Source organism: Rattus norvegicus, chromosome 16 (genome assembly GCF_021556685.1).
Source record: "Rattus norvegicus strain SHRSP/BbbUtx chromosome 16, alternate assembly SHRSP_T2T, whole genome shotgun sequence".
In the NCBI taxonomy this organism is placed as follows: Eukaryota; Metazoa; Chordata; class Mammalia; order Rodentia; family Muridae; genus Rattus; species Rattus norvegicus.
The window spans coordinates 22,842,805-22,868,645 of record NC_141549.1 but is presented as its reverse complement, the minus strand read 5'-3'; the positions used below and the strand labels follow the sequence as shown (position 1 = coordinate 22,868,645).

At 43.7% G+C, this 25,841-nt stretch overlaps 1 protein-coding gene across 1 annotated transcript; it reads right to left on the bottom strand.

The window, feature by feature from the left end:
- Positions 1-677: 677 nt before the first annotated feature.
- Positions 678-24,296, bottom strand: LOC148000466 (uncharacterized). The gene is made up of 5 exons (XM_087589583.1): positions 24,259-24,296; positions 23,487-23,529; positions 1,824-10,738; positions 1,399-1,721; positions 678-823 (listed from the first exon to the last, which is right to left on the bottom strand). Exons 1-5 carry the CDS (start codon positions 24,294-24,296, stop codon positions 801-803), a joined length of 9,342 nt encoding a protein of 3,113 aa, XP_087445709.1. The 3' UTR covers positions 678-800.
- Positions 24,297-25,841: the final 1,545 nt, after the last annotated feature.

The window sequence follows — 25,841 nt, the reverse complement described above, 5'->3', positions numbered from 1 at the left end:
TTGAAACCCATCGCATTGTCAAGCAACAGTCCCTGACACTATTAATGATATCCTGTTATGCTTGCAGACAGAGTCTAGCATAGGCTGTCCCATGAGAGGGTTCACCCAGAAGCTGACTTAGATGAACACTCCCAGCTAAAATTGGATGGATCTTGAAGACTGTCATGGAAAAATAAGTGGAAGGATTGCAGTCCCTCAGACGATAAGAACGCCACAGGAAGACTAACCAAATCACCTGACCTGGACTCTTAGGGCTCTTAGAGACTGAACCACCAACCAAAGAACATACAGAGGCTGGTCCTAAGCCTCCACACACATAGGTAGGAGATGTGCAGCTTGATCTTTGTGTGAGTCCCAAACAATTACAGCATGGGTTATCCTAAAGGATGTTGCCTGTATGCAGAATAGGTTCTTCTAGCTAGATTGTGTCCTAGATTAGTCTCACAGAGACTTCATGTTCCAGGGTGGGAAGATAACCAAATGGCCCCTACCCACTGAGAGGAGAAGGAGAGTGGGGCACAAGGGAACAATTATGGGAGAGGCTGACAGGGAGGGGGCAGTGAGCAGGATGTAAAGTAAATAAGTAAATATTAAAATTGAAAATATTAAAATTGAAAATAATTGAAAAAAGTTTCCAGGAAGCATCACATGGCACAACTGAGACTCCAATGAAACAATCAATTTTTACTTCAGTCTACAATCAGACTGAACATTTTATTTTAAAATTTATATATATGATCAATTCTCCCACACAGACTGTGTTTTGATATTCCAATCGATCCTGGAGGAGCATCAAGGGTCTAGGGATCAGGAGCCGCAGCCACTAGAAGAAAAAGAAGAATTATTAACAGTATCATCAGGCACATCTCTGGTGATATTGTCATGCCCAGCATCAACAACATCAGTGTCATATTCATGTAGATATCAATGTAGACATATCAATGTAGAGAGAAACAGTGAGAAGGTGGATGCTTCTCTTGTTATTTTTAATCTCAGAAGTTGCTTCTTCTGGAATGTTGCGGTCAAAGGCTATGCTAACTTCAGAAGTCAGAGTTCAGAATGACAGCGATAAATAGACAATAACATTTAACAGGAAGTTTTCCCGGCTTAGTCATTCAGGAAACACATGTTTTCACTGGAAGTGACAATAATCTCCTCATTCTAGAATAGGAAACATCCAAGTAGGAAAAAATATTACCTGGTCAGTTGTATTTCTCTAAACTGGATTTGTTACATTATGAAAATTATTTTCTATAAATTGAGAAAAAATAAATTTTTCAGGTTCTAGGTTATGCGTAAATAGCCCTATAGAAGTATGAAATTTATTAACAAAAGAGACCTAGGTTTCTAGTAAAACAATCTTAATCTATTTTAAGCTACTATTTTAGTTTAACTTACCTGGTCCGACTCTCTTCTTAGTGGGAGCTCCTTGGCCATTTTCTTCATGCCATGCTTGTTGAATTTGGATTTTCATCCATGTTATGATGGATAAGAGTGAGGATATAAGCCATATGAAGAGCAAAAAAGGTATGCGTGGTATCTCTGTTGCCCGAAGATATCCACTCTCCCTGAGAAGGATCAAGCTGTGGTTTATTGGTTCAGCTCGTGCGGAAGCATGAAAAATATCCTCAGCACCCTGAGTAGCAGGCAGACCTTCTTCTACGTCAGGAGTAAAAGAAGATTCCTCATCTGAAGTAGCAGAATCAAATATTTCTTCTTCACTAAGGGATATCAAAAGAGTCAGGTTAGTCATTTGAATGGAGTCAAGGGAATAACAAGTGCAGGAACCAGGAGTGGGCTCTGGGTCAGCATGGGGTTTGTACCTTGTACTCTCCTTGTAAAGAGGTAAATCAACTACATAATCCAATCCAATGTGACTAGCTGGTCCTGAGTCATGACTCTCAACTAACACACTACTGTCAGCAGCACATGTAACAGACAGCCGAGGTTCAAGAGCAGCCAGACAGTCAGCAACAATGGCAGGATCTGTAGGCTCAGCATCAATAGCAGCCATACTGTCAGCAGGGTGGGTGGACATACTGGACTCAGGCTGAACAGCAGGCAGACAGTCAGCAGTACTGGAGCAATTAGTATGTTCAGGCTCAACAGCAGTCAGAATGTCAGCATGGTGGGTGGCCATAGTTGGCTCTGGCTCAGCAGAGTCCAGACAGTCAGCAGCTTTGGTGGAATTAGTCAGTTCAGGCTCAATAGCTACCAAACTGTCAGCAGGGTGTGGGGACATAGATGACTCAGGCTGAACAGAATCCAGACAGTCAGCAGGGTGGTTTGACCTAGTTAGCTCAGGCTGAACAGTAGCCAGACAATCAGCAGCTTTGGTGGAAAAAGTAGGCTCAGGCTCAACAGATGCCAAAGTGTCAGCAGGCTGGGTGGACATGGTTGGCTCAGCCTTGAGAGAAGCCAGACAGTCAGCAGCTTTATTGGCATGAGACAGCTCATGCTCAAGAGCAGCCAGACTGTCGGAACGGGGGGTGGGCATAGCTGGCTCTTGTTCAATAGAGTCCAGACCGTCAGCAGCATTGGTAGAATTATTATGTTCAGGCTCAACAGCTGCCAAACTGTCAGCAGGCTGGGTGGACATGGTTGTCTCAGTCCCAACAGAAGCCAGACAATCAGTAGCATTGGTGGAATTAATCAGCTCAGCCTTGAGAGAAGCCAGACAGCCAGCATCTTTGTTGGCATGAGACAGCTCATGCTCAAGAGCAGCCAGACTGTCGGCACGGTGGGTGGACATACCTGGCTCTGGCTCAACATAGGCCAGACAGTCAGCAGAATTGGAGGATTTAGTCGACTTAGGCTCAAGAGCAGCCAGACAGTAAGCAGCGTTGGTCGAATTTGTAGGCTCAAGCTCATCAGTAGCCATATTATCAGCAGGGTGTGTGGACATAGATGACTCAGGCTGAACAGAGTCCAGACAGTCAGCAGGGTGGTTTGACCTAGTTAGCTCTGGCAGAACAGTAGCCAGAAAATCAGCAGCTCTGGTGGAAATTGTAGGCTCAGGCTCAACAGCTGCCGAACTGTCAGCAGGCTGGGTGGACATGGTTGGCTCAGCCTTGAGAGAAGCCAGACAGTCAGCAGCTTTGTTGGCATGAGACAGCTCATGCTCAAGAGCAGCCAGACTGTCGGCATGGTGGGTGGACATAGCTGGCTCTGGCTCAACGGAGTCCAGACTGTCAGCAGCATTGGTAGAATCATTATAGTCAGGCTCATGAGCAATAGGAATATCAGCAAGGTGGGTAGACATGGTTGTCTCAGACCCAACAGAAGCCAGAATATCAGCAGTATTGGAGGAATTAGTCGACTGGGGCTCAAGAGCGGCCAGAAAGTAAGCAGCATTGGTGGAATGTGTAGGCTCAAGCTCATCCATAGCCATATTGTCAGCAGGGTGGGTGGACATAGTTGTCTCAGTCCCAACAGAAGCCAAACAATCAGTAGCATTGGTAGAATCAATTGACTCAGCCTTCTGAGAAGCCAGACAGTCAGCAGTGTTGTTGGAATTAGTCAGCTCATGCTCAAGAGCAGCCAGACTGTTGGAACGGTGGGTGGGATTAGCTGGCTCTTGTTCAACAGAGCCCAGACCATCAGCAGCATTGGTGGAACTATTATGTTCAGGCTCAACAGCTGCCACACTGTCAGTAGGCTGGGTGGACATGGTTGTCTCAGTCCGAAAAGAAGCCAGACAATCAGTAGCATTGATGGAATTAATCAGCTCAGTCTTGAGAGAAGGCAGGCAGTCAGCATCTTTGTTGGCATGAGACAGCTCATGCTCAAGAGCAGCCAGACTGTCGGCACGGTGGGTGGACATACCTGGCTCTGGCTCAACATAGGCCAGACAGTCAGCAGCATTGGAGGATTTAGTCGACTCAGGCTCAAGAGCAGCCAGACAGTAAGCAGCGTTGGTCGAATTTGTAGGCTCAAGCTCATCAGTAGCCATATTATCAGCAGGGTGTGTGGACATAGATGACTCAGGCTGAACAGAGTCCAGACAGTCAGCAGGGTGGTTTGACCTAGTTAGCTCTGGCAGAACAGTAGCCAGAAAATCAGCAGCTCTGGTGGAAATTGTAGGCTCAGGCTCAACAGCTGCCGAACTGTCAGCAGGCTGGGTGGACATGGTTGGCTCAGCCTTGAGAGAAGCCAGACAGTCAGCAGCTTTGTTGGCATGAGACAGCTCATGCTCAAGAGCAGCCAGACTGTCGGCACGGTGGGTGGACATAGCTGGCTCTGGCTCAACGGAGTCCAGACTGTCAGCAGCATTGGTAGAATCATTATAGTCAGGCTCATGAGCAATAGGAATATCAGCAAGGTGGGTAGACATGGTTGTCTCAGACCCAACAGAAGCCAGAATATCAGCAGCATTGGAGGAATTAGTCGACTGGGGCTCAAGAGCCGCCAGAAAGTAAGCAGCATTGGTGGAATGTGTAGCCTCAAGCTCATCAGTAGCCATATTGTCAGCCGGGTGGGTGGACATAGTTGTCTCAGTCCCAACAGAAGCCAAACAATCAGTAGCATTGGTAGAATCAATTGACTCAGCCTTCTGAGAAGCCAGACAGTCAGCAGTGTTGTTGGAATTAGTCAGCTCATGCTCAAGAGCAGCCAGGCTGTCGGCACGGTTGGTGGGCTTAGATGGCTCTTGTTCAACAGAGTCCTTACCGTCAGCAGTATTGGTGGAATTATGTTCAGGCTCAACAGCTGCCAAATTGTCAGTAGGCTGGGTGGACATGGTTGTCTCAGTCCCAACAGAAGCCAGACAATCAGTAGCATTGGTGGAATTAATCAGCTCAGCCTTGAGAGAAGCCAGACAGTCAGCATCTTTGTTGGCATGAGACAGCTCATGCTCAAGAGCAGCCAGACTGTCGGCATGGTGGGTGGACATAGCTGGCTCTGGCTCAACATAGGCCAGACAGTCAGCAGCATTGGAGGATTTAGTCGACTCAGGCTCAAGAGCAGCCAGTGTGTCAGCAGGGTGATTGGACATAGTTGGCTCTGGTTCCACATCAGGCAGACTGTCAGCAGGGTGGGTGGACATGTTTGGCTCAGGCTCAAGGTCAGCCAGACAGTCAGCACCTTTGATAGAAGTATTATGTGCAGGCTCGTCAGCAGTCAGAATGTCAGCAGGGTGGGTGGACATAGTCGGCTCAGGCTCAACAGCTGCCATACTGTCAGCAGGGTTGGTGGACATAGCGGGCTCTTGTGCAACAGCAGCCCGACAGTCAGCGGCATTGGTAGAAATAGTCGGATCAGGCTCAAGGTCAGCCAGACAGTCAGCAGTGTTGTTGAAATTAGTCAGCTCAGGCTCAAGAGCAGCCAGAGTGTCAGCAGGGTGGGTGGACATAGTTGGCTCTGGTTCCACATCTGGCAGACAGTCAGCAGGGTAGGTGGACATAGTTGGCTCTGGTGCAACAGCAGCCTGAAAGTCAGCGGCATTGGTAGAAATAGTCGGATCAGGCTCAAGGTCAGCCAGACAGTCAGCAGTGTTGTTGAAATTGGTCAGCTCAGGCTCAAGAGCAGCCAGAGTGTCAGCAGGGTGGGTGGACATAGTTGGCTCTGGTTCCACATCAGGCAGACTGTCAGCAGGGTGGGTGGACATGTTTGGCTCAGGCTCAAGGTCAGCCCGACAGTCAGCAGCTTTGGTAGAAGTATTATGTTCAGGCTCGTCAGCAGTCAGAATGTCAGCAGGGTGGGTGGACATAGTCGGCTCAGGCTCAACAGCTGCCATACTGTCAGCAGGGTTGGTGGACATAGCGGGCTCTGGTGCAACAGCAGCCCGACAGTCAGCGGCATTGGTAGAAATAGTCGGATCAGGCTCAAGGTCAGCCAGACAGTCAGCAGTGTTGTTGGAATTAGTCAGCTCAGGCTCAAGAGCAGCCAGAGTGTCAGCAGGGTGGGTGGACATAGTTGGCTCTGGTTCCACATCAGGCAGACAGTCAGCAGGGTGGGTGGACATAGTTGGCTCTGGTGCAACAGCAGTCTGAAAGTCAGCGGCATTGGTAGAAATAGTCGGATCAGGCTCAAGGTCAGCCAGACAGTCAGCAGTGTTGTTGAAATTAGTCAGCTCAGGCTCAAGAGCAGCCAGAGTGTCAGCAGGGTGGGTGGACATAGTTGGCTCTGGTTCCACATCAGGCAGACTGTCAGCAGGGTGGGTGGACATGTTTGGCTCAGGCTCAAGGTCAGCCAGACAGTCAGCAGCTTTGGTAGAATTATTATGTTCAGGCTCATCAGCAGTCAGAATGTCAGCAGGGTGGGTGGACATAGTCGGCTCAGGCTCAACAGCTGCCATACTGTCAGCAGGGTTGGTGGACATAGCAGGCTCTGGTGCAACAGCAGCCTGAAAGTCAGCGGCATTGGTAGAAATCGTCGGATCAGGCTCAAGGTCAGCCAGACAGTCAGCAGTGTTGTTGGAATTAGTCAGCTCAGGCTCAAGAGCAGCCAGAGTGTCAGCAGGGTGGGTGGACATAGTTGGCTCTGGTTCCACATCTGGCAGACAGTCAGCAGGGTAGGTGGACATAGCAGGCTCTGGTGCAACAGCAGCCTGAAAGTCAGCGGCATTGGTAGAAATCGTCGGATCAGGCTCAAGGTCAGCCAGACAGTCAGCAGTGTTGTTGAAATTGGTCAGCTCAGGCTCAAGAGCAGCCAGAGTGTCAGCAGGGTGGGTGGACATAGTTGGCTCTGGTTCCACATCAGAAAGACTGTCAGCAGGGTGGGTGGACATGTTTGGCTCAGGCTCAAGGTCAGCCCGACAGTCAGCAGCTTTGGTAGAAGTATTATGTTCAGGCTCGTCAGCAGTCAGAATGTCAGCAGGGTGGGTGGACATAGTCGGCTCAGGCTCAACAGCTGCCATACTGTCAGCAGGGTTGGTGGACATAGCGGGCTCTGGTGCAACAGCAGCCCGACAGTCAGCGGCATTGGTAGAAATAGTCGGATCAGGCTCAAGGTCAGCCAGACAGTCAGCAGTGTAGTTGAAATTAGTCAGCTCAGGCTCATGAGCAGCCAGAGTGTCAGCAGGGTGGGTGGACATAGTTGGCTCTGGTTCCACATCAGGCAGACTGTCAGCAGGGTGGGTGGACATGTTTGGCTCAGGCTCAAGGTCAGCCAGACAGTCAGCAGCTTTGGTAGAATTATTATGTTCAGGCTCATCAGCAGTCAGAATGTCAGCAGGGTGGGTGGACATAGTCGGCTCAGGCTCAACAGCTGCCATACTGTCAGCAGGGTTGGTGGACATAGCAGGCTCTGGTGCAACAGCAGCCTGAAAGTCAGCGGCATTGGTAGAAATCGTCGGATCAGGCTCAAGGTCAGCCAGACAGTCAGCAGTGTTGTTGGAATTAGTCAGCTCAGGCTCAAGAGCAGCCAGAGTGTCAGCAGGGTGGGTGGACATAGTTGGCTCTGGTTCCACATCTGGCAGACAGTCAGCAGGGTAGGTGGACATAGCAGGCTCTGGTGCAACAGCAGCCTGAAAGTCAGCGGCATTGGTAGAAATCGTCGGATCAGGCTCAAGGTCAGCCAGAGAGTCAGCAGTGTTGTTGAAATTGGTCAGCTCAGGCTCAAGAGCAGCCAGAGTGTCAGCAGGGTGGGTGGACATAGTTGGCTCTGGTTCCACATCAGGCAGACTGTCAGCAGGGTGGGTGGACATGTTTGGCTCAGGCTCAAGGTCAGCCAGACAGTCAGCAGCTTTGGTAGAATTATTATGTTCAGGCTCATCAGCAGTCAGAATGTCAGCAGGGTGGGTGGACATAGTCGGCTCAGGCTCAACAGCTGCCATACTGTCAGCAGGGTTGGTGGACATAGCAGGCTCTGGTGCAACAGCAGCCTGAAAGTCAGCGGCATTGGTAGAAATCGTCGGATCAGGCTCAAGGTCAGCCAGACAGTCAGCAGTGTTGTTGGAATTAGTCAGCTCAGGCTCAAGAGCAGCCAGAGTGTCAGCAGGGTGGGTGGACATAGTTGGCTCTGGTTCCACATCTGGCAGACAGTCAGCAGGGTAGGTGGACATAGCAGGCTCTGGTGCAACAGCAGCCTGAAAGTCAGCGGCATTGGTAGAAATCGTCGGATCAGGCTCAAGGTCAGCCAGACAGTCAGCAGTGTTGTTGAAATTGGTCAGCTCAGGCTCAAGAGCAGCCAGAGTGTCAGCAGGGTGGGTGGACATAGTTGGCTCTGGTTCCACATCAGAAAGACTGTCAGCAGGGTGGGTGGACATGTTTGGCTCAGGCTCAAGGTCAGCCCGACAGTCAGCAGCTTTGGTAGAAGTATTATGTTCAGGCTCGTCAGCAGTCAGAATGTCAGCAGGGTGGGTGGACATAGTCGGCTCAGGCTCAAAAGCTGCCATACTGTCAGCAGGGTTGGTGGACATAGCGGGCTCTGGTGCAACAGCAGCCCGACAGTCAGCGGCATTGGTAGAAATAGTCGGATCAGGCTCAAGGTCAGCCAGACAGTCAGCAGTGTTGTTGGAATTAGTCAGCTCAGGCTCAAGAGCAGCCAGAGTGTCAGCAGGGTGGGTGGACATAGTTGGCTCTGGTTCCACATCAGGCAGACAGTCAGCAGGGTGGGTGGACATAGTTGGCTCTGGTGCAACAGCAGTCTGAAAGTCAGCGGCATTGGTAGAAATAGTCGGATCAGGCTCAAGGTCAGCCAGACAGTCAGCAGTGTAGTTGAAATTAGTCAGCTCAGGCTCATGAGCAGCCAGAGTGTCAGCAGGGTGGGTGGACATAGTTGGCTCTGGTTCCACATCAGGCAGACTGTCAGCAGGGTGGGTGGACATGTTTGGCTCAGGCTCAAGGTCAGCCAGACAGTCAGCAGCTTTGGTAGAATTATTATGTTCAGGCTCATCAGCAGTCAGAATGTCAGCAGGGTGGGTGGACATAGTCGGCTCAGGCTCAACAGCTGCCATACTGTCAGCAGGGTTGGTGGACATAGCAGGCTCTGGTGCAACAGCAGCCTGAAAGTCAGCGGCATTGGTAGAAATCGTCGGATCAGGCTCAAGGTCAGCCAGACAGTCAGCAGTGTTGTTGGAATTAGTCAGCTCAGGCTCAAGAGCAGCCAGAGTGTCAGCAGGGTGGGTGGACATAGTTGGCTCTGGTTCCACATCTGGCAGACAGTCAGCAGGGTAGGTGGACATAGCAGGCTCTGGTGCAACAGCAGCCTGAAAGTCAGCGGCATTGGTAGAAATCGTCGGATCAGGCTCAAGGTCAGCCAGAGAGTCAGCAGTGTTGTTGAAATTGGTCAGCTCAGGCTCAAGAGCAGCCAGAGTGTCAGCAGGGTGGGTGGACATAGTTGGCTCTGGTTCCACATCAGGCAGACTGTCAGCAGGGTGGGTGGACATGTTTGGCTCAGGCTCAAGGTCAGCCAGACAGTCAGCAGCTTTGGTAGAATTATTATGTTCAGGCTCATCAGCAGTCAGAATGTCAGCAGGGTGGGTGGACATAGTCGGCTCAGGCTCAACAGCTGCCATACTGTCAGCAGGGTTGGTGGACATAGCAGGCTCTGGTGCAACAGCAGCCTGAAAGTCAGCGGCATTGGTAGAAATCGTCGGATCAGGCTCAAGGTCAGCCAGACAGTCAGCAGTGTTGTTGGAATTAGTCAGCTCAGGCTCAAGAGCAGCCAGAGTGTCAGCAGGGTGGGTGGACATAGTTGGCTCTGGTTCCACATCTGGCAGACAGTCAGCAGGGTAGGTGGACATAGCAGGCTCTGGTGCAACAGCAGCCTGAAAGTCAGCGGCATTGGTAGAAATCGTCGGATCAGGCTCAAGGTCAGCCAGACAGTCAGCAGTGTTGTTGGAATTAGTCAGCTCAGGCTCAAGATCAGCCAGAGTGTCAGCAGGGTGGGTGGACATAGTTGGCTCTGGTTCCACATCTGGCAGACAGTCAGCAGGGTAGGTGAACATAGTTGGCTCTGGTGCAACAGCAGCCTGAAAGTCAGCGGCATTGGTAGAAATAGTCGGATCAGGCTCAAGGTCAGCCAGACAGTCAGCAGTGTTGTTGAAATTGGTCAGCTCAGGCTCAAGAGCAGCCAGAGTGTCAGCAGGGTGGGTGGACATAGTTGGCTCTGGTTCCACATCAGGCAGACAGTCAGCAGGGTGGGTGGACATAGTTGGCTCTGGTGCAACAGCAGCCTGAAAGTCAGCGGCATTGGTAGAAATCGTCGGATCAGGCTCAAGGTCAGCCAGACAGTCAGCAGTGTTGTTGGAATTAGTCAGTTCAGGCTCAAGAGCAGCCAGAGTGTCTGCAGGGTGATTGGACATAGTTGGCTCTGGTTCCACATCAGGCAGACTGTCAGCAGGGTGGGTGGACATGTTTGGCTCAGGCTCAAGGTCAGCCAGACAGTCAGCAGTGTTGTTGAAAGTAGTCAGCTCAGGCTCAAGAGCAGCCAGAGTGTCAGCAGGGTGGGTGGACATAGTTGGCTCTGGTTCCACATCAGGCAGACAGTCAGCAGGGTGGGTGGACATAGTTGGCTCTGGTGCAACAGCAGCCTGAAAGTCAGCGGCATTGGTAGAAATCGTCGGATCAGGCTCAAGGTCAGCCAGACAGTCAGCAGTGTTGTTGGAATTAGTCAGCTCACGCTCAAGAGCAGCCAGACAGTCAGTAGCATTTGTAGAATTTGTTGGGTCAGGCTCGGCAGCATCCAGGCTGTCAGCAGTAGAGGTGGAAGCTTCACGATCAGCAGTAGCCTTAGGAATAGAATTTCTATGCTCAGAAGACACCGCATAGAAATTATCTGTTTTATATTTTTCATCCTAAAACGAAAATTAGCAGTGATACTTTTGATTGAAAATTTACTGATTTTATTCATTCTATCACCCTTCTGATAATGTCAGAACCTGGATTCATAGTCCCCAAACTATTTGTGTATTCTGTCGAAAGTTAGCACGACATTCAGTGACATTCAGTGAAGTCTGCTTCCTGTCTGCTTGAGTAATTGGCCCAGAGTTTTTCAAAGTCTTTACTGTGGATCTCTTTAGGTTTATACTTAGATTTCTTCTGCTCTTTGCTACCTGAAGTCATTTTTCCTTGTAAGATGGAAATATATAAATAGAAAGGACAAAATGTGACTCTTGGCCTCTGATGTTTTGCTCTACTCTTCCTCTAAATAGTGATTTTGTAATATTCTCTTTCCTTCATATTCTATGGTTCATTCTGCACTGTTTCTCTCTAAAACTCTCCAAGTAAAAAGGCCACCTCCCTCCCTCCGCCCCTCCCTCCCTCCTCCCTCTCTCTCTCTCTCTCTCTCTCTCTCCCCCCATCTTTTTGTACTTTCTGCTGCACTACCCCTCAAGTAGCCACTTTTCTTATTCCTTCGTGAGAGAGATGGGAATATTCTTTATACCAAATCTTTCTCTGGATAATCACCTTCTCTTTCATGCAATTAAGCATCACTTTTAAACGAGGTGCTTCATTCTATAAACTAAGGTTACATTGATTACTTAGCATTAAGGGTGGGTACTAAGGAAATGTCTACATTCCAGTTTGAGAGATTAAAGGTCTGTGCAAAGGCTGAACCACAGCAATTAGTAGAAATTTGTTTATAAGTAAACAACGCAATCTGGGAGGAGGGCACAGTATCGTCAACTATTCTGTAACATCATGACTATTGCTACACTTACAGGATGTATATTAAGACCTCATCCAGCACCTCTGTGGTGGCTTGAATGTCAACAGCCCCATAGGCTCACATTATGCTTGCTGTGCAGAGCGCTGAATTATTTTCAAAAGGAGTAGGTGGTGGGGCTGTTTTGTAGTAAAACTGTTGCCAGGATGAGGTTTAAGATTTCAATAGAGAGACAGAGCTGGAAACAGAGTAGAACAACAGTGCTTTCTTTTGGCATCTGAGACACCGCCAGAACCTGAAGGGACTGACCATATAAACAGTTCTCTACACCCAAATCCTGTGGGAGGGAGAGCTAAACCTTCAGAGAGGCAGACATGCCTGGGAAACCAGAAGAGACTGCACTCTGCACACATTACTGACTCCAGAGGAAAACACCAAACGCCATCTGGAACCCTGGTGCACAGAAGCTCCCGGAAAGGGCGGTCAGAACTTCCTGGTGGCTGCCGCCGCGGAGAGCTCATAAGCAACACCCCATGAGCAACCTTGAGCCTCCGGATCACAGGTAAGACCAACTTTTCTGCTCCAAGTGACCTGCCTGGTGAATTCAGGGCACAGGCCCACAGGAACAGCTGAAGACCTGTAGATAGGAAAAACTACACGCCCCAAAGCAGAACACTCTGTTCCCATAACTGGCTGAAAGAAAACAGGAAAACAGGTCTACAGCACTCCTGAAAAACAGGCATATAGGACAGTCTAGCCACTGTCAGAAATAGCAGAACAAAGTAACACTAGAGATAATCTGATGGCGAGAGGCAAGCACAGGAACCCAAGCAACAGAAACCAAGACTACATGGCATCATCGGAGCCCAATTCTCCCACCAAAGCAAACACAAAATATCCAAACACACAAGAAAAGCAAGATCTAGTTTCAAAATCATATTTGATCATGATGCTGGAGAACTTCCAGAAAGACGTGAATAACTCCCTTAGAGAACAAGTAGAAGCCGACAGAGAGGAATCGCAAAAATCCCTGAAAGAATTCCAGGAAAACATAAATAAACAAGTAGAAGCCCATAGAGAGGAGTCACAAAAATCCCTGAAAGAATTCCAGGAAAACACAATCAAACAGTTGAAGGAATTGAAAATGGAAATAGAAGCAATCAAGAAAGAACACATGGAAACAACCCTGGAAATACAAAACCTAAAGAAGAGACAAGGAGCTGTAGATACGAGCTTCACCAACAGAATACAAGATATGGAAGAGAGAATCTCAGGAGCAGAAGATTCCATAGAAATCATCAACTCAACAGTCAAAGATAATGTAAAGCGGAAAAAGCTACTGGTCCAAAACATACAGGAAATCCAGGACTCAATGAGAAGATCAAACCTAAGGATAATAGGTATAGAAGAGAGTGAAGACTCCCAGCTCAAAGGACCAGTAAATATCTTCAACAAAATCATAGAAGAAATCTTCCCTAACCTAAAGAAAGAGATACCCATAAGCATACAAGAAGCCTACAGAACTCCAAATAGATTGAACCAGAAAAGAAACAGCTCCCGTCACATAATAGTCAAAACACCAAACGCACAAAATAAAGAAAGAATATTAAAAGCAGTAAGGGAAAAAGATCAAGTAACATAAAGGCAGACCTATCAGAATCATACAGACTTTTCGCCAGAAACTATAAAATCCAGAAGATCCTGGACAGATGTCATACAGAACCTAAGAGAACACAAATGCCAGCCCAGGTTACTGCATCCTGCAAAACTCTCAATTAACATAGATGAAGAAACCAAGATATTCCAGGACAAAACCAAATTTACACAATATCTTTCTACAAATCCAGCACTACAAAGGATAATAAATGGTAAAGCCCAACATAAGGAGGCAAGAGATACCCTAGACGAAGCAAGAAACTAATCGTCTTGGCAACAAAACAAAGAGAAGAAAAGCGCACAAACATAACCTCATATCCAAATATGAATATAACAGGAAGCAATAATCACTATTCCTTAATATCTCTCAACATCAATGGCCTCAACTCCCCAATGAAAAGACATAGATTAACAAACTGGATACGCAACGAGGACCCTGCATTCTGCTGCCTACAGGAAACACACCTCAGAGACAAAGACAGACACTACCTCAGAGTGAAATGCTGGAAAACAACTTTCCAAGCAAATGGTCAGAAGAAGCAAGCTGGAGTAGCCATTCTAATGTCAAATAAAATCAATTTTCAACCAAAAGTCATCAAAAAAGATAAGGAAGGACACTTTATATTCATCAAAGGAAAAATCCACCAAGATGAACTCTCAATCCTAAATATCTATGCCCCAAATACAAGGGCACCTACATACATAAAAGAAACCTTACTAAAGCTCAAAACACACATTGCACCTCACACAATGATGGTAGGAGATTTCAACACCCCACTCTCATCAATGGACAGATCATGGAAATAGAAATTAAACAGAGACCTAGACAGATTAAGAGAATTCATGAGCCAAATGGACTTAACGGATATTTATAGAACATTCTATCCTAAAGCAAAAGGATATACCTTCTTCTCAGCTCCTCATGGTACTTTCTCCAAAATTGACCATATAATTGGTCAAAAAACGGGCCTCAACAGGTACAGAAAGATAGAAATAATCCCATGCATCTTATCAGACCACCATGGCCTAAAGTTGGTCTTCAATAACAATAATGGAAGAATGTCCACATATACGTGGAAATAAAACAATGCTCTATTCAATGATAACCAGGTCAAGGAAGAAATAAAGAAAGAAATTAAAGATTGCTTAGAATTTAATGAAAACGAAGGTACAACATACCCAAACTTATGGGACACAATGAAAGCTGTGCTATGAGGAAACTCATAACGCTGAGTGCCTGCAGAAAGAAAGAGGAAAGAGCATATGTCAGCAGCTTGACAACACCCCTAAACGCTCTAGAACAAAAAGAAGCAAACACACCCAGGAGGAGTAGAATGCAGGAAATAATCAAACTCAGAGCTGAAATCAGCCAAGTAGAAACAAATGGACCATAGAAAGAATCAACAGAACCAAGAGATGGTTCTTTGAGACAATCATTAAGATAGATAAACCCTTAGCCAGACTAACTAGAGGACACAGAGAGTGTGTCCAAATTAACAAAATCAGAAATGAAAAGGGAGACATAACTACAGATTCAGACGAAATTCAAAAAATCATCAGATCTTAGTATAAAAGCCTGTATTCAACAAAACTTGAAAATCTGCAGGAAATGGACAATTTCCTAGACAGATACCAGGTACCAAAGTTAAATCAGGAACATATAAACCAGATAAACAACCCCATAACTCCTAAGGAAATGGAAGCAGTCATTAAAGGTCTCCCAACCAAAAAGGGCCCAGGTCCAGACGGATTCAGTGCAGAATTCTATCAGACCTTCATAGAAGACCTCATACCAATATTCTCCAAACTATTCCACAAAAATGAAACAAACGGAGCACTACCGAATTCCTTCTATGAAGCCACAATTACTCTTATACCTAAACCACACAAAGACCCAACAAAGTAAGAGAACCTCAGAACAATTTCCCTTATGAATATCGACACAAGAATACTCAATAAATATCTGGCAAACCAAATCCAAGAACACATCAAAACAATCATCCACCATGATCAAGTAGGCTTCATCCCAGGCATGCAGGGATAGTTTAATATACGGAAAACCATCAACGTGATCCATTATATAAACAAACTGAAAGAACAGAACCACATGATCATTTCATTAGATGCTGAGAAAGCATTTGACAAAATTCAACACCACTTCATGATAAAAGTCCTGGAAAGAATAGGAATTCAAGGCCCATACCTAAACATAGTAAAAGCCATATAGAGCAAACCAGTTGCTAACATTAAACAATATGGAGAGAAACTTGAAGCAATCCCACTAAAATCAGGGACTAGACAAGGCTGCCCACTCTCTCCCTACTTATTCAATACAGTTCTTGAAGTTCTAGCCAGAGCAATCAGACAACAAATGGAGGTCAAGGGGATACAGATGGGAAAAGAAGAAGTCAAAATATCACTATTTGCAGATGATATGATAGTACATTTAAGTGATCCCAAAAGTTCCACCAGAGAACTACAAAAGCTGATAAACAACTTCAGCAAAGTGGTTGGGTATAAAATTAACTCAAATAAATCAGTAGCCTTCCTCTACACAAAAGAGAAAAAGCTGAGAAAGAAATTAGGGAAATAACACCCTTCATAATAGATCCAAATAATATAAAGTACCTCGGTGTGACTTTATCCAAGCAAGTAAAAGATCTGTACAATAAGAACTTCAAGACTCTGAAGAAAGAAATTGAAGAAGACCTCAGAAGATGGAAAGATCTTCCATGCTCATGGATTGGCAGGATTAATATAGTAAAAATGGCCATCTTACCGAAAGCAATCTACAGATTCAATGCAATCCCCATCAAAATACCAATCCAGTTCTTCAAACAGTTAGAAAGAACAATTTGCAAATTCATCAACAAAAAGCCCAAGATAGCTAAAACTATCCTCAACAATAAAAGGACTTCAGGAGGAATCACTATCCCTGAACTCAAGCACTATTACAGAGCAATAATGATAAAAACTGCATGGTATTGGAACAGAGACAGACAGATAGACCAATGAAACAGAATTGAAGACCCAGAAATGAACCCACACACCTATGGGCACTTGATTTTTGACAAAGGAGCCAAAACCATCCAATGGAAAAAAGATAGCATTTTCAGCAAATGGTGCTGGTTCAACTGGAGGTCAACATGTAGAAGAATGCAGATCGATCCATGCTTATCACCCTGTACAAAGCTTAAGTCCAAGTGGATCAAGGACCTCCACATCAAACCAGATACACTCAAACTAATAGAAGAAAAACTAGGGAAGCATCTGGAACACATGGGCACTGGAAAAAATTTCCTGAACAAAACACCAATGGCTTATGCTCTAAGATCAAGAATCGACAAATGGGATCTCATAAAACTGCAAAGCTTCTGTAAGGCAAAGGACACTGTGGGTAGGACAAAACGGCCACCAACAGATTGGGAAAAGATCTTTACCAATCCTACAACAGATAGAGGCCTTATATCCAAAATATACAAAGAACTCAAGAAGTTAGCCCGCAGCGAGACAAATAACCCTATTAAAAAATGGGGTTCAGAGCTAAACAAAGAATTCACAGCTGAGGAAGGCGAAATGGCTGAGAAACATCTAAAGTAATGTTCAACATCTTTAGTCATAATGGAAATGCAAATCAAAACAACCCTGAGATTTCACCTCACACCAGTGAGAATGGGTAAGATCAAAAACTCAGGTGACAGCAAATGCTGGCGAGGATGTGGAGAAAGGGGAACACTCCTCCATTGTTGGTGGGAAAGCAGACTGGTGCAACCATTCTGGAAATCAGTCTGGAGGTTCCTCAGAAAATTGGACATTGAACTGCCTGAGGATCCAGCTATACCTCTCTTGGGCACATACCCAAAAGTTGCCCCGACATATAAAAAAGACACGTGCTCCACTATGTTCATAGCAGCCTTATTTATAATAGCCAGAAGCTGGAAAGAACCCAGATGCCCTTCAACAGAGGAATGGATACAGAAAATATGGTACATCTACACAATGGAATATTACTCAGCTATCAAAAACAATAACTTTATGAAATTCGTAGGCAAATGGCTGCAACTGGAAAATATCATCCTGAGTGAGGCAACCCAATCACAGAAAAACACACATGGTATGCACTCATTGATAAGTGGCTAGTAGCCCAAATGCTTGAATTACCCTAGATGCACAGAACAAATGAAACTCAAGACGGATGATCAAAATGTGAATGCTTCACTCCTTCTTTAAAAGGGGAACAAGAATACCCTTGGCAGGGAATAGAGAGGCAAAGATTAAAACAGACACAGAAGGAACACCCATTCAGAGCCTGCCCCACATGTGGCCCAATCATATACAGCCACCCAATTAGACAATATGGATAAAGCGATGAAGTGCATGCCGTCAGGATACGGATGTAGATCTCTCCTGAGAGACACAGCCAGAATACAGCAAATACATAGCCGAATGCCAGCAGCAAACCACTGAACTGAGAACGGGACCCCCGTTGAAGGAATCAGAAAAAGAACTCGAAGAGCTCGAAGGAGCTCGAGACCCCTTATGAACAACAATGCCAAGCAACCAGAGCTTCCAGGGACTAAGCCACTACCTAAAGACTATACATGGACTGACCCTGGACTCTGACCTCATAGGTAGCAATAAATATTCTAGTAAGATCACCAGTGGAAGGGGAAGCCCTTGGTCCTGCTAAGACTGAACCCCCAGTGAACGTGATTGTTGGGGGGAGGGCAGCAATGGGGGGAGGATGGGGAGGGGAACACCCATAAAGAAGGGGAGGGGGAGGGATTAGGGGGATGTTGGCCTAGAAACCAGGAAAGGGAATAACATTCGAAATGTAAATAAGAAATACTCAAGTTAATAAAAAATAAGATTTCAATAGACTGGTGTCATTTCCACTAAGTTCTCTCTTTCCTGTGTAGGTCAAGATGTGATCTCTCAGCTGCTGCTTCATCGTCATGCTTGTCTGCCTGAATCATGATGGTGATTTCTGTATCCAATTTAACCAAGAGACCCACTTCACACCATCTCTTTCTTCTAAACATTTTCTTTCCCATGATATTTTTTACAACTATAGAAAGTGACTAACATAAGCATCAGGTAGTTACAATAAGAGTGTATTTAACAGAGTCTGAAGGATTCATTCAAAGCTGTGAAGTGGTGTTACCCAGGGGATTTGGTCACAAAATGTGTTATCAAATTCCATAAAGCTAGCTTAGATAGGATGCCCGGAACACTCGTTGATTTAAATAGATAAATTCAGGAAGTTGGGCTTGTGAATGGGTTTGATGCTGCATTGTAAATGGGAAGCCTCATTGACTCATACTGCATAAGAAATAAGATCTTCACATGTTTGTTCTTCCTTACACCTCAGGGAAACCCATAACATGGCAGTCTACTTTTGACTTTCAGTGCCAGGTTTGAGGATGATTTACGTTTCTTACTTGCAAAACTGACACGTCAAACATTCTCTGCATCAACAAGCAATATATCACAGAGAAGTTTCAACAGAACAGGTGAAGGAGGACTGTTGATCAAAGAATAATGTTGAAGAAGCATGCATTTCCTCTTAGTGTTCACACTATTAAAATGGATCATGAGAGAATTTAAGTTCCTTGGATTTCCTGAGAAAGACAGACTTGAATATAGCAAACCATGGGGTATGTTACACACATAGTCATGTTTTCATATGCAATGTGTTACCAGACTACTTATCACTACCCCATTGAACCATCTGGCTGGCAAATATGCATATACACATGTGTGTGCACTTATACGCATGTATGTATTTGTAACTACATATGTGTACGTGAGAAGATGTGTATACATGCATATATATGCAAGTATATGTATATATGTATATATGTATATATATTTACTGCTTTTAAAATAAAAGGAGAAAGATTGGTGTATAGCCGTTTAGAATAAAAATGAAATGTAGTAAGTGTGAATTTCTCATTCATGTGATCTTTTTCTTTCAGCCAAACTAGGCATCACCTTTGAAATGTGCCTGTGTCATTGTAAATCCTGCTGGCTGTACTTGTTTATAATGACTTATACCTGGTATTCCGCTAGCATGGGGTAGAGAACTGGTATTAACTAGCTAAGGTCTTTCATTTTTTTATTTTATACTCATTACACTGCATTTCCCATGTAGTCTTGTGGGAAGTCTTGTGTTCGTTTGGTTTTATTCAAATTTAACATCAGAAATGATGTTTAGTTTTACTTCAGTGACATTTATTCCTTGGAAGAATGGAAACTACCTTTGTCTTAGTTGTCTCTGTAAGATCCCACTGCTGTAATGATATTGTGGATTGTATTCTAATCATGGGCATATAAAATTTAGTTACTATATTCATCACCATTATTTGTACATTCCATAGCATCATAAAATTCTAGTTAGGATAAAATGTGTTTGCATTAGAAATTTTAGTTTAGAAAATTCTAATGACTTTTCACTGCAATAGAAGGTGATTGCCGAATGAATTTCTGTTTATTAAAGTACCTGAGTTCTATGTCTTTGCTAAGTTCTTCCTAGAATAAAAATTACTCAGGTTCATCACCTGTAGTAGTTAATTGGAAACCAAATTTATCTAGGCATAAACGAAGAGCATTTGAGTTTGGTTTCTGTAAATTACAGTTTCTAATGATTCCATTATGTGTAATAATTATATCTGAACTTCCTCTTTCCTAATGATGAAATTAGAGGTCTAGAGGAAGGTAGTTAGCTACGTGTTGACAGTATGCAGTGGAGTAAGGAGTAAGTAGTGTGTGTAAGATCAACAGACACACCCTTCTGCTTGCTTTGTAACTTCTGAAAGGGGATTTAAACAGGAAAGATGGCTGTTACTTTTGAATTTGTTTCTGTACTTTCTGTGACAAAATATCTGATGGGGAAAACCAGTCACTTATTTCAAGGAAGGAACAGGGAGGCCTGACTTTTGGCAGTACATTGTTGGTTCTCACATGCTGGTAGACCGGGAAGCAGATAACACAGTACTGGTACCACAAGTAGTCATAGCCATTAAAATCTACCACTGAAAACCTTCTGCTAGCAAGGCCAGACCCCGAAAGTTAAACAATCTCCCATCAGTGGCCAAGTGTTCAATCACATGAACTCCCATCTCTTTGTCTGATCCTCCCATGCACTGCTTAGCATTTGTGTTAATGTTAAATAACCCCCCCACACACACATGCAGAGTTTATCTACTGTTTGTCTGTTAATGCTAACCAAAGTGTAAATCATACTACCAATGTGATAAACCTACTTGGCAGCCTGACTGATAACTTGAATTTGATACCTGAGACTGGAAACAGAGGAAGGGAAAGATTGATTCCTACAAGTTATCTTTTGATACCTACAATTCAACTTACATTCTCCTACTCCCCAAATAAATTAAGTACAGAATGTCCTTGAACTGACAGAGACCATCCTGCCTGATTTATGAGTTCATGAATTAACTGTGTACACCAAAATACCCAGCCTCCTGTTGTGGGCACCCCGCCTATAAGTACTTTGGACTTCAATGGGTAAAACCAGAATGCTGAGGTCCTGTCCAGGAAGTTAAGAAATATCAGAAGACTGACTTCTTATTTCCCCTGATGATAATTTTAATCTTTTTGCCTATCAAACATATTAAATCTGTGTGCTGGAAAAGGGGCTGAGGAGTTTAAAACATTCATTGCTCCTCCAGGACACCTGGCTTTGCTTTGTAAAACACATAATATTGGTTGACAAAATTCTGGAACAACAAGAACAAAGGATGAAATGACCTCTTCTGATTTTTGTGGGAAGCACACGCACATGGTATACAGACAGAATACACGCAAAACATTCACACACATAAAGTCAGTCAATCCAAAGTAAATGAAGCACAACTATGGTGGTCGCTTTCATGTTGACTGTACCTATTTCCAGGAGCATGTACTATTTGGTTTCTGTATTTTTATGAGTTCTCCTCAGTGAGTTAAAAACATGCTCATTTTCTGTTTTTTCTTCTGTTTCCATAGTCTAATTTACTATTATTACATTTTATGACAGTGATTCTCAACCTGTCTGTCATACCCTATTGGAGGAGGGCATAGAACAGTCTCACACAGGTTGGCAAAGACCTTCTGAAAATACCAAATCGACATTACAGTTGATGATATTATCAATCTGACACTGATGCAGTAGCAACATAACAGTTGTATGGTTGGGAATCACCACAGCATGAGGAACTGTATTAAAGGTCACAGCGTTAGGAAGGTTGAGAAGCAATGCCTAATGCAGTGACTGGCAAGGAGTGAGGATATGGAGAGTGTGAAGGGAATGCTCAAGGCTGATCTTTCTCTACTCGTTCACTACTTGCACTAGGAAGGCATAGGCACAAACACCCATCACTCCCCTTCACAAAAGGAAATAGGTTACTTCTCACATCAGTGGGGATTACTGTTGCAGATGTATTTTCTTCCCATACTTCAAGAATTGGGTCTACCCGAGTAGACACATAAACTCCAGATTTTCTAAAAATATTTTGGATCTTCTTAGGTATTATATGGAATTTTCTTCCCGATTCTCCCTGCAATGCAGAGAAGAGAGTTTACTTTTTATTTGGTCTTGAAATTAACTCTATTCTTTTAGGATGCATGCTTTCACATCAACAATGTTCTTTAGGAATTACAGGATATTGACACATGAAAATCAAAATTATTAAATATAAAATATCTTCTTATATGCCTATTTACAACTTAATAGGATACCATCAAGAAGTTAAAATATTTATGCTAGCCTAGATTAAGAGAAAATCATTAACTGACAAACTTGACCTTGTTCTTGTTGAGACTAAGCTTAATTCATTATCAGTCAATTATTCTGCTTCTAGTTTAAGATGATTATTAATATTAATGAGGCCCCTTCTAACAGTCTTCCTCTTCCATTGTGGGGAATCCCAAAATGCACAGTTTTCATTTACAAATAAATGGCAATTTAATTGCTAGCACTGTCCATACCATAGAACCGGTGAAACTGCTTTATAGAAACACAATTGTCCACTGAGTCACATTCAAAAATCATTAAATTGCCACTCTTCATTCACACAGCCCCTCACTATAGGGCTATAGGTTATATAGAAACAGGTTTCTTAACCTGGAGCAGCTCACAGTGATAAAGCAGCCTCAGACTGGATATCGAAATATCTAAGTAAAGCACTACAATATTTTAACTGTTTGAATGTGGCACAAAGAATATAAGTTTATATTATTTTAAAATCCATAAAGAAGAACTTAAATGGAAATATACAGTAATTGACTCCCTGCATCTAAAAATGCTGGATAATTGGGAAAAACACTTGTTGTTTTTCTAGATGAAGAGCTTTCAACATACCCTCATAGAATCAAATAGAAAATGCTCTATTCTCATAAGACAAACTTGATGAACATATTACAAACTGCTACATAGCCACAATTTCTCCTTAGTGTAAATACACATGAAATAGAGAAACCAAGGAGATGCTCTCATACAGGATCCTAAAATAGCAGTGTCCAAAGGTAGATAAAAATTGCATGCATTTTCCTGAGGGTAAAGTCACTTAGGAGATTCATGGATTATAGAAATGTCTGGACTTACTAAGAAGTACTTATTATATATAAGTATACAGTAGCTATCATCAGACACACCAGGAGAGATCATCATATCTCATTATAGATGGTCGTCAGTCAACATGTGGTTGCTGTGAATTGGATTCATCAAGACCTCTGGAAGAGCAATCAGTGCTCCTTTTTTTTTGGTTTTTTCTTTTTTTTTTTGGTTCTTTCAGTCAGTGCTCTTAACCACTGAGCCATCTCTCCAGCCCAGGAAAACCGATATGGGAGAGGGTGAGGGGGAAGGGATGGGGGCTCATGGACCGGAAACCAGGAAGGGGAAAAACATTGGAAAAGTAAGTAAAGAAATATATCTAATAAAAATTTTTTAAAAAAGAAATATTATGGTCTAGTAACAGTCACATTTTAAAATCAGTCGAACATGTACTCATTTCTGCAAACAATACTTGTCAAACATCAGACATCTTCTATTGTATGAGGACTGCGCTCAGTCTTCCACTCACTATGTCTTTTGAGTCCATTCTCTTATTGGCCACCACTACCCACAAGGACTTACTGCTCACTTGCAGTTTGTAGAAATCTCCACATCTACAATGTGGACTCCCTTGAGCAATCTTTCCATATAAAACTGGGATAGTTACACTATTGCTGAATTGTAACAAAATTCATAAGAAAATTAAATTCACAAAGAAGAATTTTACCTTCACAGAGGAGGTAGAGCTGACATTATCCACATTCACACACCTAGGAACAAGAAAGGAGGGCTTGTCAGGGAGCCTTTAGAATAACAGCATGCAACATTCTTCCAACCTTGGTTTTGTGGCTCAATCCCTTCTTCATGAATAAGAAACCCAGGCAAACTAGCCAGTAAACTTCAGGGGATTCTCTCTCACCACCTCCTGCCTCACCATAAGTGCCCCAGGATTCAGATGCACATGAGATCCTCAAGACCTCATGTGGATTCTGAGAATCCAAACTTCCATTCTCACAGACTCATGGCAAGAGACTTTATCCACTGAATCATCTCCCTTCCTAAGGATGTTTGTCCATAACTCATGCTGTGTGGGAGATAATTGTTCAGCTTGTGATTATAGAAGAAATAAAGAAGCTGAAATCGGAGTACACAGAGGCAAAGAGAATGTCAGGTTCTGAACATTATACTTTTTACAGATTAATTGTAAAATGCACACATTCTTACCATGGTGATGTTCCTGTAAGTCTCTTACCAGCTTCTAAAGAGGGAAGCAAAATTTGTCACAAAACAACTATAGGAAACATGACAATAAGTACAAAGGCTAATATTTGTGACCCTATATCCTTTGGCACCATTTATGAAAAGCCTTTAAAGTGAATAATTATTGGTAAATAATAAATATATGCAAAAACCTTTCTTCCCATTTCCTAGTATATTTTAAAGACAAAGAGAAAATTTCATCAAAAGTTACTACTTATAAAAATTGTTGTGCAAATTACCTATGATCCTGATCACTATCAGACACAGAAATTATCATCTTAGCCTGAACTGTTGTCCCATAGTGAAGGGTTAAAAGGACAGCGTCATGTTGCCACTGCTGCTTTCTGCCTCTGGACTAGGGATGTTTGCAGCGCTCTAGGTGAGCATGCTCATCTCGTACAGTAGTGAAAGGGGCTGCTACAAAGGTCGACTTGAACTTCCTTCACTGTAGGGGAACATTCATTGCTACCACCGGGAAGCACAGTCTCTGGTGACTGTCGTTGCAGCATAGTCAAATATAGGAGACCCAAAGACCTTTACAAACTATTTCCAGCTGCAAGTGTGACAAAGCTCTTGAGAGATCAGTGTGTTACTGTAGTCGAGATCTTCTGAAGAAGATGTTAAGGGCCCTCAGATCTAGCATTGACCCCTAGCTCATTTCCAGCAAAAAGAAGTTCAACATCAACTTCCATTGCTGGCCATGGCAAGAGCAACTGGAAAGACTTCCTTAGTAGTTATGCAACATGAATTATTACTCCAGAGAGAAGCATGAAAGAAACTTGCAGATAGAGCAGCAATCTTACATAAAACATTTTAAAAATATATTTCCACATATAAACCATAGTGTGTCTCATGTTTCACTCTCTGGATAAAGCCTGCCCTCGAAACATGCTTCAGAGAATGAACAACCCTAGTTCATTTCCTTTACAGTATGTAAAACTCCACTGCACACCCCTTGGCATTGCCCATGACCAGAGCAAGTTTTTGTCCTATCAACAAATGGGCTGAGAAAATGTCTCTATGGTGGACCGTATGCTCAGCATGTGTGGGGCCTCTTTCAGTCCTCGACAACAGAAACAAAACTCCAGTGCTGAAATACATTTTAAAAAAAGACACCCACATTATGATAATTCTGTTTCTCTCAGGGTTATGTGAAGAGGGTCATTTAGGTTCCTCTACACTATTCTCTGGCTGGCTCTCTCCAAAGGCACAGTAGGTATGAGAGATGCTGTGGTGTAGGTTGCTGAAAGGATAAATTCTGTGGTGCTTCTCCCCCTGTTGGAATCTAATCTTATTCAGACTCAATCAAGGGATCATTCAGTGCTGTGTACTGGAGAATGATGTGGTTTTTCAACCTTCCATCTACTGTGTCAATGTTGTTTTTACTGGAAATTATGTCTTGCAGCATATAAATCAAGTATCACTATATCTTTTGCTAATTAATAGGACTACAGGGAAAAGGTGCTGTCAGAGTAGCCCATATGGAGGCTGCTTTCATTGAATGCTAAGAATATCAGTTTTCATTCCCCAGCACTACCTACAAATCTCACACACCATTCACTTCTCCAAAGGTTCCTGAGTGAGCCAGATATTTATAATATCAAGATATTCACATTAAATGGAAGACAACTAAAAATAACTATAAGATAATCTGTGAATTATAAAATAAGTATGATTGAAATATTATGGAGGGAAAAATTCCAGATTATGCTAATGATATTTAGTCTCCAAAACATAATGAAATTAATTGAATACTGTTTTTGGTTTGCTTTTTAATATGATCATATTTTCACACACTGACACCTATGACATGTAGCAATAA